This window comes from Magnolia sinica, chromosome 18, assembly GCF_029962835.1.
Source record: "Magnolia sinica isolate HGM2019 chromosome 18, MsV1, whole genome shotgun sequence".
Classification (NCBI taxonomy): Eukaryota; Viridiplantae; Streptophyta; class Magnoliopsida; order Magnoliales; family Magnoliaceae; genus Magnolia; species Magnolia sinica.
This window is the reverse complement of record NC_080590.1, coordinates 40,244,917-40,266,026: the sequence shown is the minus strand read 5'-3', so window position 1 is coordinate 40,266,026 and position 21,110 is coordinate 40,244,917. Positions and strand designations below refer to the sequence as shown.

At 41.0% G+C, this 21,110-nt stretch overlaps 1 protein-coding gene across 3 annotated transcripts in view; it reads right to left on the bottom strand.

Moving 5' to 3' along the window:
* The window catches only part of LOC131232468 (uncharacterized), a 50,403-nt gene extending 29,557 nt beyond the window's left edge, over nucleotides 1-20,846 (bottom strand). Inside the window, exons 1-3 of one of the 3 annotated variants that reach the window (XR_009164859.1) lie at nucleotides 20,648-20,846; nucleotides 19,931-19,986; nucleotides 5,936-6,098 (exon numbers count right to left, since the gene is read on the bottom strand). Coding sequence is in view for 2 of the 3 variants with exons in the window: in XM_058228711.1 (XP_058084694.1) it covers nucleotides 5,936-6,098; nucleotides 19,931-19,986; nucleotides 20,648-20,803 (375 nt within the window). In the remaining variant the exon portion in view is untranslated. The remainder of the gene's footprint in view (nucleotides 1-5,935; nucleotides 6,099-19,930; nucleotides 19,987-20,647) is intronic. The other 2 variants (XM_058228711.1, XM_058228710.1) reach the window with 2 other exon arrangements.
* Nucleotides 20,847-21,110: the final 264 nt, after the last annotated feature.

The following is a 21,110-nucleotide window of genomic DNA, read 5'->3' as shown; positions in this document are numbered from 1 at the left end:
GAATCTTTGTTGTTTAGGTGGGAAGACATGTGGATCTAGATTCAAGAGTTGCCGCTGGAACTATGACTTGTGAACGTGAGGAGCTGCCGGAGAGGATTCCTATAGCTGTCAGTTAAGTAAGGGTGGAGATAAACACCATCAAAGAAAGTGTGGAGAGTCAGATATGGGGTGAAGAGGGATAGTAATGGAGGTGGCTAGGTGGAGGGGATCATTGCTCGGAGGAGAAGGGAGCACCGGCAGCAGGAGGGGATTTGTGCCTTACTGGGAGATTTAAGCAGGTAATGGGGAAGAGCTTCTCATTGGTTCATGCTTCAGGAGTCGTGTCTTGGGAGGCTGAAGCAGTGATACCGATGCATTTGTGGAGTCGGGTGGCTCGGGGTCTAAAGGCAGCGGAAGCTTTCATACTCTCATGACATGTGGTCAAATCCCCCTAACGAGTGTTAGCAATGCTTAGGCATTCATGCAAGTGGAGACACGTGAGGATCTTTTTATGTTAGAGGTTGTTGCATGTGAGTGAGTTTTCTCCTCCACGTGTGAAGCCATACCCCCTTATATCACAACGATAGGGTTGCTTTTCTCCCCTGAGTTGAGAGAGGTGGCTATGGTGAGAAAGGTGAAGGTTGGAATGGGTCTGGACTGTCAATTTCTTCACTTCGGAATCCTTGTGGTGACTCCATCTTGAATATCAACAAGGGAGGTGGCCATCTGCAGTGGAATTGCTAGGCCGAAGTCTATCATTCGAAGATGATTACAAGGAGCAGTTGTTGGTGGCTATTCCTGATGGTGATGGTTCTATCACTAGTCTCCACAATGTGATGCTATTCCCGGGGGAAGTGTTGTGAGAAGAAGACAACTCTAAAGCACTCGACATTTCACCTCTGCAGGCGGCAATTGAAATAGGTGAAGATCAGGGCCTCATCTCTAATTCCTTTGTTGAAGCTATTGTGCTAACTGAAGCGACAACCAAAAGGCATACCTCGACAGCTTAAGGAATGCAATGGGACAAAGAGGCCATAGGCCATGTTGGGAGATTAATCGAAGTCACCTTCGGCGAGTGTGAGGAGGATGGTATAGCTCTTTTCCAGTTGGTAGAAGAAAGGGGCCAACAAAAAGCTAAATTGGCCCCAAAGGGGGAAGGTTCTGAAATCACCACAAGGGAGCAAGGAGTTGGCTTGTTTAGGCGTGATTCTATGTTTGAAGAAGGAATTAGCTCCACGAGTGTGAAGACGGGCAGGGGTGCAAAGAGAGTGAAAAAATGAAGATGGTTTCTTGGAATATAAGAGGATTGGGCTGTATTCAGAAAAAGAGCTCAGGTCAAGGAATTTTGGAAGCAGTATAAGGTTTAGGTGCTGGCTGTCCAAAAGACTAAGCTTCAGGTTATGGATCAGAAGATTATTGACATGGTGTTTGGAGATGGGGGGTTGGGCATCCATGCATTAGTCTTAGCGGGGGGTACACTTATCATCCAAGGTAGCAAGGTTTGAAAGCATGTAGGGAGTTGGGGTGGCAGTTTCTCCATTTTTGTGCATCTGAAGGAAGTCTCTTCAAATTTTTCCAACGTTTTCACGTCTGTCTATGGCCCAAATGAGGCATCGTACTATGTTGTTGTGGAAAGAGACTCTTAGATGCAATTGGCAGGAGTTGTGATGTATCTAGGGTGACTTCAATGTGGTGTGGTTCTTGTTCGACAAGTCCAAGGGTGGCAAAATTACCCACTGCGTGAAAGAATTCTCGAAGTGAGTTGTTAGGAATGAATTGGCAGACCTCCCAATGGGAGCTGTAAAATACACATGGTTAAATGGTCAAAAGTGCGTTAATGTCCAGGCTTGACAAAGGGGCTTGTCGCATCTTGACCATTCGGTATCATGGGTGGAAAAGTTTCCCTTGGTCTCTCAAAGGGGCTTTCCGCATCCTATTTCTGATCACTTCCAGTGCTCTTAGAGGTGGTAGAAGACAACTAGGGTCTGCGCCCTTTCCACTTTGAGCTCCTCTGGTTGGAGGTGGAAGGGTTTCATGGGCTGGTCAAAGAGTGGTGAAAGTCCTTTGAGGTCAAAGGTTTCATTGGATTCAAGATATTTCAGAAACTTAGATTGCTTAAAGGGAAAATCAATGAATGAAAGAGGTCTATGTTAAGGAAAAGGGAAGCAGATATGGACTCCATTTTACAAGGTATCTAATCTCTAGATGTCAAGGAAGAGGATGGGGAGTTGTTGAAAGAAAAGACGACTACGGAGGCACTATCATTTGGAATACAGGAATAGGGTGAAAGAAGAAGAGATTAAGTGGAGGCAGTGGTTGAGAGCAACCTGGCTGAAAGAGAGAAATCGGAACACTAACTTCTTCCATGCCATAGCAAGCACAAGAGCTAGAGATGGCACAGAATTTTCAACTTATCAGTGGATGGGTAAAGGGTGGAAGAGAAAGAAAAGGTTTACAAGGCAGAGGTAAGCTTGTATGGGGAGTTACTGTGAGGGGAGGATTGGGTTCGGCCATGTCTAGATAATTTGGAGTTCAATTGTATGTCCAAAGCTGATGCAAGCTCCTTGGAAAATTCGATTACAAAGGGTATGGAAAAAGTTGTGGTGGATGCATTAGGGAGTGATAAAGCTCCAGGTCCAGATGGCTTTCCCATGGCCTTTTATAAAAAGTTTTGTGAGGAAGTTAAGGGAGATGTGATAAACTTCATTGTTGAGTCCCTCCAAAGCAGTTGGTTTAACGTCAGAGTTGGAGAGCTCCCACATAGCCATCATTCCAAAGAAAGAGGGGGCTAAAAGCGTCAAGGATTTTAGGCCAATTAATCTTATTGGGAGCCCATATAAGATTCTAGTGAAGATTTCGGCTTCCAGGTTCCGCGCAGTCCTCTAGAATATTATTTCCAATACCCGGAGTGCCTTTGTTTTAGGGCGTCAAATATTGGACATAGCGCTTATTACTCATAAGTGCGTGGATTCGCATCACAGATCCAAGAAGAAGGGCTTAGTCTGTAAACTGGACATAAAAGGCTTACGACCATGTGGACTAGGGCTCCTAGATTACACGCTCGATCGGATGGGGTGTGGACTATGTGGTAGAAAGTGGAGAGGGTGGATTCAAGAATGTGCGAGGTAGGCTAAATTTTGTGTTCAACTCAACAACTACTTCAAATTTACGAAGGGCCTTTGCAAGGGGGATCCATTATCCCCCTTCCTATTTGTTGTCGTTGCCAAAGCTTTAAGTAGAATGTTGGCGAATGGAGAGAAGGTTGATCTCATTAAGGGGTTTATAGTGGGGAATTCAAAGTCTATAGATTTCGCACCTTCTATTTGCCTTTCGTGCTTTGAAGCAGTCTCTATCCTATAAATTAATATTTAAAAGTGAAATGTTGGGGATCTGCATGCAAAGAGAGAAAGTGGAAACATTAGCGGGCATGTTTGGTTGGAGTCTTGGGTCATTTCCGACCACCTGTCTTGGGCATTTGCTTTGTATGAGGAAGCCAACGAAGCATCTTTGGGACCGGGTTAGAGACAATGGAAAAGAATCCATCTACGTGAAATATTAGCCACTTATCGCTCGATGGGAGATTTATCCTACCCGCCATGCCAAGCATGCCCCTATATTTCATGTCCTTATTCAGATGTTCAAAGTCAGTGTTGAATCAGTTGGAAAAGCTAATGTAAGACTTCTCATGGCAAGGTGCTGCAGATTCTCAAAAGTTCCATCTCCTAAAGTGGGAACAAGTCTGCTTGTCATATAGGGAAGGGGGTGCGAGTATTAGAATTCTTGGCCCGATGAATCAAGCCTTATTGGGGAAATGGCTTTGGAGGTTTGGTACGGAGGAAGGCAACTTTTGGAGATCGGTGATTGCTAGTAAGTATGGAGTTAAGGAATGGTGGTGGTGGGCCCAGGAGTCATCTCTCTACAAGGCATTAAGTTTGTGTAAAGAGAAAGCATATTCAAGGAGGGGATGTCATTCTTTGTTGGGAATCAGAAAAGAGTCTAGTTATGGGAAAATGTTTGGGTAGGAGATTTTCCGCTTCGAGCTGAATTCCCAAGGTTGATAAGCATAGCTTCGCAAGAAAACTTAACAATTGCTAAATGCCTTTTTGTGGCGGGCAGGAAAGGGTTCGGGCTCCTCCATGTAGGAGGAATTTGACAGTTGAGGAGCTGGATGAGTTCATTTGTGCCCTTCAACGCCTGCATGGAGTCATCCCTCAGGCCGAGTAGAAGGGTCCTATTAAGTGGAGGAAAGATAAGATGGTTAGATTCTATGTCTGGTCCTTCTATGGTATGCTTGTTCAAGCCTGCCAGGTTCAAGCTCAAGCAGTTCGGTTCAAGTTTGGCATTATAGAGCTCCCCCTAAGGTTACGGCTTTCACTTGGTTGGCAGTGAACAAAGTCCTAATAATCGATAATCTCCAAAAGCAATAGATGTTAATTCCCAAAGCGTGTTCTATGTGCCTTTGTGATGCATAATGGGTAAATCACTTGTTTATCCATTGTTCGTTCACAAGGGAGGTGTGGGTGAGATTCTTCGATTTATTCCATGTTCATTAGGTGATGCCGGGGTCCATTGATGGGTAACACATTATGGAGGTTAGCTCTTATAGCTGGGTTATGGGCCATTTGAGGGGAAAGAAATAGTTGGTGCTTCAGGGATGAAAGTGGTATAGTGCCAAAGGTTTTCTTAGGGGTAAAATTGGATATGTTGGATTGGGCATCGGCCTTAAGGGTTCCGACCGACTCTTTCTTCTCCTCCCTAGGTGGGGTGTTGTAGTTTCCCTATTTTTTAAGCTTTTACTACCTTTGGGTGCCAGTCTAATAAAATTTCTCCTTACCTTTCAAAAAAAAAAAAAAAAGAAGAAACTATTTCTACATAACAAGCTTCTAGCACCATTTAATATCAAAAGAAGATGAATATGGAGTTGGAATTCTACCCCATTCCATCCTTGCATAATGGTTTTGAGAATTGTGTAGAAATATTGTATGAGAGTAGTATGCAAGGGAAATTGTATAGACATTTAAATAAGTTTAGAAGAATGTACAAGAAACCTAGAAGAGTGTAAAAGAATCTAGAGAAGAGTAGAGTATGGAAGCATTTGAATATTCTAGAAGAATATTAAAGCAAAAAGAATTCTCTAGTAGTTCCTAGAATAATCTTGCAGATTTATGGAGAAGTATTAAGAGTTTTATATCAATTAAAAAGGAGGTGTGTGTGTGTGTGTGTGTGTGTGTGTGTGTGTATTAGAATGCACGCAAAGCATTGGATGATTGCAACATGGCACAATCTATGATACCCAAGCGCTTTAGAATAGCTTAAGTGTTTGTATCATATGATGTCCAACACTTCGATTTTATGTGCAAATTATGTACTAACGTCATACCCATACCATACCCATGTTGTATCCTCATTGTATTTGGATACCAGAGGACACAATAACAAACCATTCATGTAAGGTTATGTGCTTATAAGGATCAGCCCCTTTTTGGAGAAAACCTCCAAAACAATCCAACAACCTCTTCGAAGTCTTAAATGTCATATCTTCTCTTGATGTGTAATAAAGAGTTACTTCCCCATCACCTTTTTGTTGCGTCTCTTGCATCCAATGTCACTCTGACAAGGGTTGACCTGGGGCTGGGGTAGCATTGAAGGGCTATAAATTTACACATAGGTCCAAGACAAGGTTTCTGTGAGCCCATCAAATTCCACTATGGTAAAATGACAGGAAAATGAAGTTATGGGTTTTATTGGAAGATAACAGTCCAAGTGTTAGCTTGTGAGCACATAATTCATCGCAATTTACAATGCACAAGTGATTCAATAAGATAGAGGACAATAGCATCCTGCATACTTCAATCAACAAGTATTAGCAAACATGCACACAGTTTAGAACTTCATTTCTGGCATCCACAACTGCATTGGATTTGACAACACAAGAAATTGGTGACAATATGCACACCTTTCCATTACACTGTGAACAATCCAATCTAGATCTTTCAATTCCACACTCTGTACAAGGGGTGTATCCCCTACCTCTGCAGCTAGGGCAAGGTAACTCTCTGATATATTGGCCGTTTGGACCAAACCAGGACCTTGGTTTGGGTGCACCGGAAACAACATTCCTGCAAAACAAATTGAAAGTCATTGAGGATAGAAAGGCAATGAAAACTAAAAGAAGTATTATAGATGCATCTAGGACACCGTCTACAAAATCATCTCATCGGAAAAAATAATAAATAAATAAATAAATAAATGAAAAAGATATTTGCTAGCATGTAAAAGACCAAGATTCAGCATTGAGTTAGAAGTTGTGGAAAAAAAAAAAAAAAAGTAGCGAAAGGTTGCAAAATGGAACTCTATTTTAACTTTTAATAATGTGTTTCTTCATTGAAATACATTGAAAAGATAAAGGAATATCCATGCATGTAACTTGGTCATGCAAAAATACTCAAAAACCTCAAATTATTTATTGCGCATTGGAGTATTTCATACAAATAAAATTTATTGATAAACAGTGTTGTGCCTAAATCAGTGGATTTCATGAACAGAGTTAATAAATTCACAAGAGTGGGTCCAGTAAATGGGCTTCAACGGGTATTGGGCCTAGCAAAGCCTTACCTACTTTTAATTATTTTGCGTGAGGAAAGTTTAGTAAGCTCTGCTCATGTGGTCCTCTGTCATGTGCCAGAAAATCAAGATCCTGAGTCAGTCCAGTAAATGGGCTTCTACAGGTATTGGGCCTAGCAAAGCCTTACCTACTTTTAATTATTTTGCGTGAGGAAAGTTTGGTAAGCTCTGCTCATGTGGTCCCCTGTCATGTGCCAGAAAATCAAGATCCTTCTCTTTTATCTCAGCAGCAATACCCAGTTACGACGGAAGGAGAGCAAGGAGTTCGTCTGTCTCAAAGACAGCATTGAAGCAAGGTGTAGTGATGGGGATGGAAGACTAATCCCTCCTTTGGGGTCGGGCTCTGCGAATGGTCCGAGCAGGGAGGAAGGTGAATCTTAGGACTGTTTTACTACAGATTATGACTTTTGATCCTGTGCCAAAGAATGAGAAGGGTGATGACCTACAGCCAATGTTTTCCTTATCGTTATCGTGCAATGTATTGCACCCTTGGGATAGTGATACATAATCACATGGGATATATCGGTTGTATCGCGTAATGTGTCGGTGTTGTTTGGAAACATGGGAAACATTGGGAAATTGGTCAATTTTTTTGACGAACCTTCAGGGATTGTTAAAAAAGACATTAATATACACTTAGAAATCAAAACATTATATATATATATATATATATATATATATATATATATATATATATATATATATATAAAGAAAAATAAAAAAAATAAAAAACAAGTGCACATAATAGGTTTCCTTTGTACAGGGTCCTAATCTATCTATTGTCTAGATGAACTGATGCAAGTATATTCAAAGTTTATTCATATAATTTATAAATGTAAGAAAATATGTATGAAAACACACGCAATACATTTAAAAGCAAAAGAAGTAGAAAACTACAAATATACCTATGAATAATGAATGTGGCTATTGCTCAGACCCACATAGAGCTACGGCAGTGGCTCAAAATCATCATCTCCATCTCGACGGGGCTGGACATAGTACTACTGCTCCACAAACCAACGATATTATGCTCAGGTCATGGTACAATGATACCAGTGAAGAGTCTCTCTAACATACCACTAGTACTAATCCTCTCCAATTTGAGAAATTTTTGAAAATTTCCAAATTTTCTGCAACCGGCCCATCTTCCTTCAAATCACAAAATTAGAGTGTATGTGATGATGATTTCATCAAACACTCCTGAATGCTTTGAAACGGAGGCCAATTGACTGCTAATCAAAATGAAATTTCAAATATTTCACATTTTCAATTAAAAAAAAAAAATTTCCGAAAAATCTCCTAATTACCAAGAATTGCTAGATTAGGTTACATGTTTGTTTTTGTATTTGGACACAAAGATCGCTACCGATTTGCAAGAAATTGGGGAATTTCAATTTTTCTTTTTCTGCAACTCGGCCCCATCTCCCCCAAATCTCGAAATCGAAGCCCAAATCTATGATTTTTCATGCAAAACATAAAGAGTCATGAATTTGTAACCATTTGACATTGATTTAACATAATTTATAGCAAAATAAAAAAAATTAAAAATTAAAAGTATTGAAAAAAGAAAATGCTCATCAGATTGAACAAGTGGGATATATCAGTACTACTTGTGCATTTTGTATCATACAAGTGTGATACAAGATATATTGGCCGATATCGTCGATACTGAAAACATTTCCTACAACTTGCAGATTTAGAGGTTGAACATATCATGGTTGAACAAATGGGCTAAAGATATTTTGGAAATAGTGGGGGTCTGGTTGGAGGGATTGGTGGAATCCATTAAGAAAAAGAAATGGGTTAGAGATGTGGTTTGCCATGTAGGAAGGCTTTTGGGGGTGGTGTTCAAAAATCGAGAAGAAGATTGCATTGCTCTATTTAAAATGGTGGTAGAGAGGGGTATCAAAGTTTCAACGAAAGGGGTCCCCTCGTTCGACTCCCAGAGATCCCTTGTCGGCAATATAGAACTCCTTAAGCTAGGGGCTAACCCGGATGGCCTCCAGGAAGCCATTCCCATGAGTACGAGAAAAGGAAGAGGGACTGATGGGGACATCTCGCGCACACGCACGCCCCCATTACGCACGTATGCAAGGAGGGCCCCACCTTCGATTTGGATCGATGACAACATCCATGGAGGGCCTTAGAGGACTGTGTTTTAGTTCCTTAGGGTAGACCCAATCATCATGTGGATCCCATCATTGGATCTCATGATCGTAGTCCACTACCCTAGGTGACCTAGGACTTTGAGTTTTGCTTATTGCCGTTATTAGGAACATCATGAATGGTTTAGATTGCATTGATTAGTTGTTATTTTTTATTACTTCGTCTTTAAGTAATAGTATGCGCACATGGCACGGCTTTTGGGGTATAGGTTTTTCTTATAAATAGACAACCCCTTGTAGGATTTTTTCCCATTAAAGATGATTAGTAAAATTTTGTGTTTTTCTGCTTCTCTAATTCTCTGAGTTGTGGAAACCTAATTGGGTGAGAAACCCTCCCTTCTTCGAAGGGCTAACTACCGTGGTGCGAAGCCACACCTATCCCAAATCGCCCCCATCTCCTACCCTCCATATTCCTCATCTCCTCTAGCCATCCCCTCATCAAATCCACCCACGTTTGCAGCTAATCTTTCCCCTGCATTAGATTTTCAGAATTTGGCCCTGCAGGAGGGCTGAAACTTCGGCGGAGCACCGTGTTCAAACCGATCATCCATTTGGCCTGAAATTTGGAGGGAAGGTGGCCCATCCCTAGCCGACCAGGCCCTAGCTGGCCGATTCCAAATTCGTGGACCCCACACACTTGCGGGCCACCATCTATGCACATGCGTCAAGCTGGTTTGTTGTCCACACATGTAGGCCGATCGTAGGTTCCCTCTCGTCTCTATTTCACTCCTCTTTCGCCTTGTTTCCACAACCATAACCCTAGATTGTCTTAAATCTTAATTTTTATGCCATTTTCTTCGACCCTAGGGTTCCCCGAATTGAAACCTGCGAATCCCTTGGGTTGGGGAAATATTTATGTGCATGTGTGGATGAATTTACTCACCTTTGAGCATTGTTTGGTCTATAACTTTAATTGATCTAGCCCTAGCATATGTAGGCCTAGACCCGCATAGATTCCCCTTGATTGAGTGCTTGACTTTATGTGGGATGTGGAATTTTGAGTGATTGTTTTGAACTAGTATGATTTAAAGCCTAGAATCTCGCATATCATGTTTAAAATTTCATGTCCTGCATCAAATTTGGTATCATAGCTTAGGTTTTTCTTAGGGGATTGCATTGCATGTTTAGGGTTTAGTCTACTCGCGTTTATTTTGCATTAAATTTCACCGTATAGGGATGTTTAAGACCCATCATTCACAACATAGACTGCTGCATTTTCTATTGCCAGAAATTCCCCAACTTTCATTGCTGAATTTTCTATTAACAAACTATTTGGACAGTTATGTTGCTGGAATTTTAGGAGCGTTGCGTAGTTTCCCTCATATAGAGTCCTATAGGAGCATTTAGTCTCATTTAAACGCATATGGTTGCATTAGAGGACCTTTGAGTTGAGTGGGTAGTTGTATGCCCACACGTACTGGTCACGGTTTTGGGTTGCACCTTGCACCAAACATGGAGCAATTACAAGAGTCAATGGACAACATAACCCGGCAGTTTGAGTCTTTGGGTAGGCGCTTGGAACAACGTATTGACCAACGTTGGGATGCACCCGTGCACCCACCCCGCGAGGGGCATCATGATCATTATGACCCAGATGCACAACTCCTCAAGAGAGTTAGAGTAGAGGCCCCTATGTTTAATGGTCACTTAGGCCCTAAAGCTTTTCTAGATTGGTTGACGAATGTGGACCACTATTTTGAGTAGTATGACATGTCGGATGCTCGTCGAGTCCGATTTGCCAAAATGAAGCTTGTGGGCCAAGCAAAGAGGTTTTAAGCTACTGTGGAGCGAAAGAAAGAGAGGTTGAGGGAACCCCCAATAGTCCATTGGGGAGAAATGAAAGAAACTCTTAAGGAAAAATATTTCCCTTTCTCTTATCACTTGAGGTTGGTTGAGGAATCGAAGTCTAAGCCTCTCCATATTCTAAATACCAAAGACTTTGAGCGAGAGACTGAGTCGGACTCGATGATGTACACCCTTGTGGCTAGGGAAAGTGCACCAGAGGCTAATGCAGAGTTACCCACTGAGACCGTTCCGGTAGTGGATGAGTTTCGTGATGTCTTTCCCAATGATCAACCGGATGAGCTTCCCCCTATGAGGGATATACAACACGTCATTGATTTAGTCCCTGGGGCAACTCTACCAAACCTGTCTGAGGTGGTCAATAAGAGTTTGAGAAATTTGCTCAGATGTTTAGTGAGGGAGCACACCAAGACATGGGACACTACACTACTTATCGCCAAGTTTGCATTTAATAGTTTTATCAATAGATCCACAGGTTTAAGTCCTTTTGAAGTCGTTACTGGTTATAAACCTAGGAAGCCTATTGATCTTGTCCCTATGTCCCTGTCCCATAGGCCATCAGAGTCTGCAGAGTCCTTTGCACATCACATTCATTCATTGCATCAAGAAACTAGGCGAAAGATCAATACTAGTAATGAACATCACAAAATTTCTGCTGACCAACATAAACGATTCAAGGAATTCAATGTAGGAGACTGTGATGATCTGCATCAAGCAGAGCGGTACCCACGGGGAGCCATTCGTAAATTACACGCACGTAACATTAGACCATTCAAAATTATAAAACGAAACGGTCTCAATGCGTATGTGATATATTTTTCACTTTCCATGGGAATTAGTTCCACATGCAATGTGGAGGATCTATTTGCATTTCAGAGGACCACTGATACATTGTCCAGCTTGTCACCTAACCATCCTGATTCCCCAGACCTTTCCCGTGATCCATGGCCCCCTCCCGACCCATCTTCCCAGCCTCTACCTCTCATACCTACCCTTCTCACACCCAGAGAGGAGATAGAAGATATTCTAGACCATTAGATAATATCGACGTCAGATAGCGGATTTCAAAAGTTCCTGGTCAAGTGGAAGTCACACCCAGCTTCAGACAGTACGTGGCTCACTGTACTGTCTGAAGCGGATAGAGGATATTCTAGACCATCAGATAATATCAACGTCAGACGGCGGATTTCAAAAGTTCCTGGTCAAGTGGAAGTCACACCCAACTTCAGCCAGTACGTGGCTCACTGAGGAGCTTCAGAGACTTGATCCTGACATCTTGGAACGGTTCAGGAGTTTTGTTTCGCCAGTGGCAAAATCTTCGCAGCCCGGGAGAGTTGATGGGGACATCTCGCGCACACACACGCCCCCCTTACGCACGTACGCAAGGAGGGCCCCGCCTTCGATCTGGATGGATGACAACATCCATGAAGGGCCTCCTAATTAGAGGACTGTGTTTTAGTTCCTTGGGATGGACCCAATCATCATGTGGATCCCATCATTTGATCTCATGATCGTAGCCCAGTACCCTAGGTGACCTAAGACTTTGAGTTTTTCTTATTACCGTTATTAGGAACACCATGAACGATTTAGATTGCATTGATTAGTTGTTATTTTTTATTACTTCGTCTTTAAGTAATAATATACGCACGTGGCGCGGCTTTTGGGATATAGGTTTTTCTTATAAATAAGCAACGCCTTATAGGGTTTTTTTCATTGAAGATGATTAATAAAATTCTGCGTTTTCCGGCTTCTCTAATTCTCTGAGTTGTGGAAACTTATTTGGGTGCGAAATCCTCTCTTTTTCGAAGGGCTAACTACCGTGGTGCGAAGCCACACCCATCCCAAATCGCCCCCATCTCCTACCCTCCATATTCCTCAACTCCTCCAGCCATCCCCTCATCAAATCCACCCACGTTTGCAGCTAATCTTTCCCCTACAGCAGATTTCTAAAATCTAGCCCTGCAAAAGGGCTGAACTTCAGCGGAGCACCTTGTTCAAACCAATCATCCGTTTGGCCTGAAATTTGGAGGGAAGGTGGCCCATCCCTAGCCGACCAGGCCCTAGCTGGCCGATTCTAGATTCATGGCCCCACACACTTGTGGGCCGCCATCTACGCATGTGCATCAGGTTGGTTTGCTGTCCACACGTGTGGGCTGATCGCAGGTTCCCTCTCGTCTCTATCCTCTTTCAGCTTGTTTCCATAACCCTAACCCTAGATTGTCTTAAATCCCAATTTTTATACCCTTTTCTTCAACCCTAGGGTTCCCCGTGAATCCCTTGGGTTGGAAAAATATTTATGTGCATGTGTGGATGAATTTACTCTCTTTTGAGCATTGTTTGGTCTATAACTTTAATTGATCCAGCCTTAGCATGTGTAGGCCTGGACCCGCATAGATTCTCCTTGATTGAGTGCTTGACTTTATGTGGGATGTGGAACTTTGTGTGATTGTTTTGAACTAGTATGATTTAAAGCCCGGAATTTCGCATATCATGTTTAAAATTCCATGTCCTGCATCAGGGATGAGTAAAGTTCATTAATAATAATCCTCTCTTGAAATGTGAGAAGGTTGGGTTGCTCCTAGACGCTATATCAGGCCAAGGAGATTTGCGCTCGTTCCAAGGCTAGGTTGATTATTCTTCAGGAATCCAAGCTTTAGTCTGTCGACAAAGGTTTGATTAATTCCATTTGGAGCAGAAGAGGTAAGGATTGGTTGTCTTTGGATGTCATTGGTTTGGCAGGAGGTCTCCTGGTTCTTTAGGATACCTCCTACTGGGCCAATGAAGATAGTTGGTTGGGTTCCATACTTCGTAAACCTAGTGTTTCGAGAAGTTGCCTCTAGGTTTTGTTGGGTGTTTTCTGGAGTTTATAGCCCATCTAAACCATCTTTTTTGCCGTAGTTATGAGATGAATTATTTTCAGTTAAAGATAAATGGTCCCTCCCTTGGTGCATGGGAGGTGGTTTTAGTGGTAAGATTTTCTTAACTAAAGTTGAATGGGAATAGGGCATCCTCGTCTATGAAAGGCTCCTCCATGTAGGTGAGCAAACACGAGTTGTTGGACCTTCCAATGAGGGTTGTTAAATTCACTTGATCGAATGGGAGATCTTCCCCTACCATGTCCTTATTGGATAGATTTTTGGTATACAATGAGTGGATCCAACAGTTCCTGTGTGTCCGCGATAGTGGTTTACCAGAGCCAATCTCAAATCATTGCCCTATTATGTTAGAATCTGATGAGATCAACTGGGGCCCAAAGCTGTTTAGGTTCAAGCTAGCCTGGCTCAAGGTAGAGGGCTTCTTAGCTTTGGTCTCTGAGTGGTGGTCCTCCTTTTAGATTGAAGGTCTTCCTCATTCTAGGCTCTTTAAAGAGCGTTAGATGCTGAAATTAAAGCTTAAAACCTGGCACAAGGAGATCTTTGGCCTGAGAGGCCCAGATAGCCTCCCTCCTTAGTGAAATCCAAGCCTTAGATGTTAAAGAGGAAGGAAATGCTTTCTCTAAGGAGGATTTGCTTCAAGATTTTAGTTGTTTGCGGAGTATTGTGCTAGATTGAAGGAGGAGATAAAATGGTGTTAGCGATCCCGGGCTATTTAGTTAAAAGATGGGGAACTTAATACTAAATTTTTTCATGGTATTGCTAGTGCCAGGGCATGTTCGAATTCTATCTCCTCCCTGGTCATAAATAAGAATGATATTTGTAATTCAGTAGTTAAATTTTGTTCTAAATTATTATCATCAGAGAATGTCCCTCGTCCTCGCCCTGATGATTTGGTTTTTAATTGTATTGACCAAGAAGAAGCGGCTTCTTTGGAGAAGCCCATTCTTATGGGTGAATTAAAAAGCTACAATCTTCAATCTTGGGAGAGATAAATCTTCAAGCCCTAACGGACTTCATATGGCGTTCTTTCAATCCTTTTGGGATCTTGGTAAGGCTAATCATTTGAGTTTTGTGGAAGACTTCGTTATTTTTAACAAATTACCTTTTGAAATGGGCAACACCCTCATAGCTCTTATACTGAAATTGGAAGGTGTTGTCTATTTAAAGGAATTACAACCCAATAGCCTTGTGGGAAATCCTTACAAAATTCTAGCTAAGATCCTAAGTCATAGATTACGTCTTGTGATTCTAAAGATCATTTCCCCTTTTCAAAGTGCTTTTGTTCAAGGGAGATAGATCATTGCCAATATTTTGCAAGCTCATGAATGTCAGCACTCATGTACCAGGGTGGGCAAAATTCTTTGCAGGTTGGACCTAGAAAAAGCTTACGACCATGTTGAGCAGTCTTTTTTTTTTTTGGATTACATGCTTTGGAGAAGGGTTTTGGGGAAAAATGAAGGGCTTGGATCTTCTCATGTGTTTCCTCTACCCGTTATTCTATATTAATTAGTTGCTCACCCTTTGGTTCTTCAAGGCCTCTCAAGGTCTCCACCAAGTCGATCCTTTATCTCCTTTTCTTTTCATCATTATTTCTAAAGCCTTGAGTTGTATGATTGCCTAGGAGCCAGGAGGTGGGACTTTTTCGAGGATTTGAGGTGGAAAACTACCCCCTAACAAATTTGTCATCTCCGATTGTTGATGATCAGTGTTTTAAATAGCGTTAGCGTGTTGTGTAGCGTTCGGCTCTCTGTATAGTGCAGCATAAATAGTGTTGTGTGTAGCGTAAGCTACATGATACTTCTATTTTTAAATTTAAAAATTGGATAAATATGACAAATAGTAAGAAAAAAAAATGCAAAAAATATAAAAATGCATAAAAGATGATTATTTTTTCAAGTATAAGCATATTCAAACAAATTATTAATTATCATTTATTAAAAGCCAATCCATATATAAAGTCATAAACCAAATCAAATAATAATCACATAAACAACCTTCTAAGCAAAGCACTTTAATTATTGTCTAATTAAAACCACAAGTCACAGCTCACAAGTATGAAAAGAAATAAAAATCCCACAGGTTAAGAGTATTAAGTACAATATAGATGTCATCTATACCAAAAAGGTTTTCCAAAACCCTTTTTTACTTTTAAGTTTAGTTTTAAAAAAAAAATTAGTGTGTGAGTTTCACACCAACTTTAACGAAGGATCAATAACATTTTAAGTGAAAGTAAACAAATAAAGGTTTGGTTTTAACTTGACATTTTAAGGGATTTTTTTTATTTTTTTTTATAATGTGAGTTTCACACCATTTTTAACAAACTAAAAATAAAAATAAAAATAAAAAAAAACATTGTAGCGTACGCTACACGTTATGTAGCTATAGTGTACACTATTTAGGTATTTACGATATTTAGTTATGTTACGTAGCGCACGGCAACGCTATGCTATGAGCGCTATTGGAAATACTGCTGATTATACATTACTCTTCTGTAAAGTAGAAGAATCCATGGTAGACCTTCTCAGCATGACCATATGCTAGTTTCAGGTAGTTTTTGGGTTGAATGTGAACTTTCTAAGAGCAAACTTTTTGGTTTAAATATTCCCTCTGAGCTTTTAGTCAGGTTGGCTGGGTCTCTTGGTTGTGGTGTGGGGTCCCTACCCGCTTCGTATCTAGGCCTTCCTCCAACTGTGGGTAAACCAGCATTGCATGTGTGGGATAAGATTATAGAGAGAATGAAAAGAAAACTAACCCCCTTGGAAGAGTCAGTTCATTTCTCTAGGGGAGTAGAATTTCTTTGATTAAGGTTGCTTCCCTTTCCAATCTTCTGATCTATTTTTCGTCTTTGTTCCATTGTCCTATGTTGATTCTTCTCCATATTGACCAACTCCGCATGGATTTTCTATGTTGGGGAGGTGCTACCTCGAGGAAGTTTCCGTTGTTGAACTGGAAGGAAGTTTGCTCCCCCTATTATGAAAGGGGAGTCAGAATTAAGAATTTGGAATTAGTCAATGACTCCCTATTGGGAAAATGGACTTGGAGGTTTGGTTTAGAGGAGGAGAGTCTCTAGAAAAGGGTGGCTTTTGCCAAAAATGGGTTGGATGGATGGATTCCCATGGCTGGTGGACTAAACCCTCTTCTCTATACCAGGTTTCCAGTCTTTAGAAAGGAATTTCTAAGGTTGCCCCCATAGTATTTGATAGGACAACTTTTGTGCTAGGAGAGGGACCAAGAATCAGATTTTGATTAGATCCATGGTGTGGTAATTCCCCCATTTCCAGAGATTTTTCTGCTCTGGCCGCTGTGAGCTCGATGCCGGACATCGCAGTGGCTGATTATTTTATTGGAGAGAGCGAAAATGGTGTTTGGATTCCTCCTTTTAGAAGGAACCTGTCAAATTCCAGAGTCCAAGAATTCACATCTCTTTTACTTCGAATGCAAGGCTTCTTCCCTTTTTTGAGTTCGAAAGATTGGAGGGTCTAGACCTGCAAGTTTGGGCTCCTATTCAATGTGGTCCTTCTACAGCTCAATTTACTACCCACGTCACATCCATTAATAGATACGATAGCCCAATACATTGATTTAAAACCATGTTAATTAATGAACTTATGAGTTTTATGTTTCAAATTTCCCTTTTCTATGGACTTCAACATTTTGGAAATGGTGAACATTTTTGAAATTAGCTCAATTGTGAGCAACGTTGTCAAATGGCATAAGCGATCACATGTGTGACCCAAGGAGGCTATGTGCATATGTGATTGCATAATCACATATACGATCGCACAACCTAATGAGGGGGCATTTTCACACCGGGCTCGAGTGGGGTCGCCTGTGGGATGCAGGGGCACACTCGGGGTGGGCGGGGCCCACAAGGGAGATCTCGTGTTCGAGACTCCTCACCGGGGGTGATTAATGCACATTTCACACTGGGCTCGAGTGGGGTAGCATATGGGATGTGGGGACACACTCGGCGTGGGCAGCCTGTGTGAGGCGGTACCCATGTGATTTGGGGCCCACGAGAGGGGTTCGGCCGAGGTCCTAACCCATGAGATGTGGGGCCTAGGCTATGAGATAAAGGGATTAATTTGTCATACTCTAATAGTTCGAGCTTTTAGAGCAATTGGTTAATTGTCATGCATCACAACCCCTAAAACTTTTTTATCTGAAAAATTATGTAAAAATACCACGAGTGTAGAGAATTGTTTATATATTTATATATATATATATATATATATATATATATATATATATATATATATATAGTTTTATTACCAATTTCATTAAAATTTTGTTATATTTATTACGTCTAACAAGTCAACAAATAAGTACTCAAATGAACACATATATTAAAAAATGTTGAAAAACAAAACAAAATAGAAATTTTATTGATGCGATTTTGAACAAAATAAGAGAGTTAAGAGAGAATGAGAATATTAGAGAGAGAGAGAGAGATAGTGAGAGAGAGATTAGGAGAGTTGAGAGAGAATGAGAGTGTTAGAGTGAGAGAGTTAAGAGAGAATGAGAGAATCAGAGTATTAGAGTGGTAGAGAGAGTAAGAGAGTAATAGAGTAATAAAGGAAAATGGGGGGGAAGAAATGTAAGTCCCAACAGTCAGATTTGCCATCACATGTTTGTGGCTTATGCGGTCACAAACTTCTTTTTTGCGACTGCATAATGCCCAACAATACAAAAACCGCATATGCACAATCAGTGTAGTCATATGTGATCACAATCAATGTAGTCATATGTGATCGCATGTGCCATTTGGAGACCATAGACCGTGTATGCCACTATGGCATTCTATACACTTTAAGTAGAAATTGTTGTTACTTGCTAGGGGCCTTGAGCCCCTTCAAGAGTATGCATTATGGAGCATGGGGGTGTGTGCCCTATGCAATTCTTCACAAGCGCATGCACATGCCAAGCCATGCTAGGCTCGGGCTCAAGTGTGGGTGTGTGCATGTATGAAATCTTCTTCTTTTTGAGAGAGAGAGAGAGAGAGAGAGAGAGAGAGAGAGAGATACTGAAATTTGTTAAGAGGCCCGGCAAAAAGCGGGGAAAGAATACAAGGACACTTTACTTTTGAAATTAATATCTTTTACCGTTTCTCCGCACGTGTGGGGGAGTGTTAAAGTCCCTTGATATACATTGATACACCGTCCTCTAAAGGATTGAGCTTTTAGAGAAAGTGGTGATTTGACACTTTCCATTACAATGTGTTTTAAAAATCCTTTTCAGTTTCTCTTGTTTGAATTTCGAAATTAAAGTTTAAACCATTTTTATTTTTTCTCTATTTATGCAGCACATATAGATGTTGCAAGCAGAGAGAAAAAAATGTATTCTTTTCTCTACTTCTTCTTTTCATCTCCTACAGACAGGTCTTTTGCTCCATTGAATTGACTTGCTAGTGCAAGCAAGGTTAATTTTGCTTTTGGTCCTGCTATTAACTGGAGCACCTTTGAGGGGCAAAAACTGTCCTAAGCTATAACCACGATCTTTTGCGGAAAAGTACCTTGAGAGACAGTTTCAGCCCAGCTTCGAAATCTGAGAGTTCCGAATGAGTATTGTGTTGAACCCCCATTGTAGCCTTTTATTCAACAGAACTATATGAGAAAATTACGGCCCTCTTTGATAGACGCCTAAAAGTGAGTTGATCTCATTTCAGTTAACAGTAATACATAATGAGTTCATGTTAACAGTGATATGTATTAGAGATCAAGATCCCTAATACACATTTACTGTTAGCTAAAATGAGATCAACTCAGTTTTAGACATCTACGAAACAAGTAAATTGGACTGCAAGCATTTTTGTTTAATCAAAGAGGAAATGGAAAAAAAAAAAAGGAAGATATTTCCCGGCATTGACAACGAATGAGCCCTTAGCCCTTACATCGCAGTTAAATCTCTTTTACATCCAACTTGAATGCAAGTTGCCATCAGTATCAATGCTAAGGGAGTTTATCAGGAATCAAGCAACGCTCAAGATGATAGCTCATATAGTATCCTCAGGTTTCTAGTTTGTAGAAGTGAACCCCACACCTCAGTGATCCAATCCATTGATATTATGGGTCCAGCTGTGGAAAGACCATCTGCCAAAAGCCTCCCAGATGGGAAAATCCTGACCCTTTGAATTGATGGCAAGAACATAGTCGATTGAGAAAGAAAATACAGCTATGTTCCGAGCTCAACCCGAAAAATGACAAAATATTCGATGGCTAGGATCTTCCAATCTGGGGAAGTTTTGATGTATGGCACATCACATTAACAATTTCGATCAATGAACCATGGGACCCCCTTGTACAAACTGAAAACCTGACTGTCTTTTATGAATTCCCAGCCCAGCATTGTGCAATACCTTTATCTAATTTGGTTATATCTATTTTGTCAGACTAATAATTGCAATTCAATTAGATAATGAGCAAAAACACCCACAATATAAAGTATAAACCAAAACAAGAAAGATCGATGGATCAAAGGAAAAACCTCGGCTGTAAGTCTACATCGAGCCCAAAGAGGTCCTCAGCAGGATCAAAATCAGGCTGTCAAAAGAAAATAAAATTCGAATAACATCAATGAAAATGGGGTAAGTGCACTTGCTCACTCGCCTCACACATGGAAACAATGTACGCGTGTGTGATATCGGAGCTGTTCATCATAGAGTAGATGCCAGATGTACAACTTAAGGCCAATAGATCAGTTCAACCGCATGCATACAGAACAAATGAACACTTAGAGGAACTGACGAACGGTCTAGATTGACAACATGTGGCCCACCTGACAATCATATCGATCTGATTCCTAGACAAGGTGTCTAAACATCTGGGATCACCTGATGAACGGATCCAATATGACACACGTATGGCGAATTTCCACGTGTGAGGTGAATGCACTTCCTCCAGCAAGTGCAATTGGCATTGCTCGTGAAACACGGAAATGTAGTGAGAATTCTGCCGGAATTCGACAGCATGATTTTTTATTTTTTTTATTTTCAATAATTCTTATAAAACTGGAATACGGCACTTTCCTGATTGATTTTCATACAACCATTTTCCGTAGTGGGAAGTGGAAAGGTACCAGAATGTACTTTTTCGATTCGAAAAGAAGTGGAAAATGGTTGTGTAGAAATAAAAAAGGTGGGTGTAAATATCAATTCCATATTCATTGTAAGAAATGAGAAGGAAAGAAGGGGACGAGCTTTGCCTGGCTCTGTTTTCGAAGGGAAGCTGAGTCTTCGTTCATGGAAGAAGATGAAGCGATCCGGACCGTCCGATTTGAATGGAAAAGAATCCAGAAATTTCCACTTCTCCGTCTCCATTGAGGAACCAAGCATCGAAAAGACGAACAGACTGAGAACATTTGGAGAGACTGAGAGCATTTGGCGAGAGAGAGAGGGAGACTTTAAAGCGGGTGGAGTTCGCTTTGGCTCTGTCGCGACTGAGATTTTAGGGTGTGTCGCTACCCACTGAAGACCAAATGCTCAGATGTTCGAATAATTTGAACCGTCCATATTCTCATTGCAACCATCAATTAGCTATTTTCCTATAATCACATTTCATTGGAGATCCTAACCTTTTATTCTTATAGTGAATGCAAGCCGTTGGAAATTTTCTTTTCGTTGTTCTAAATTTATCAAGATACCATGATGGACACAATCATCTGATCA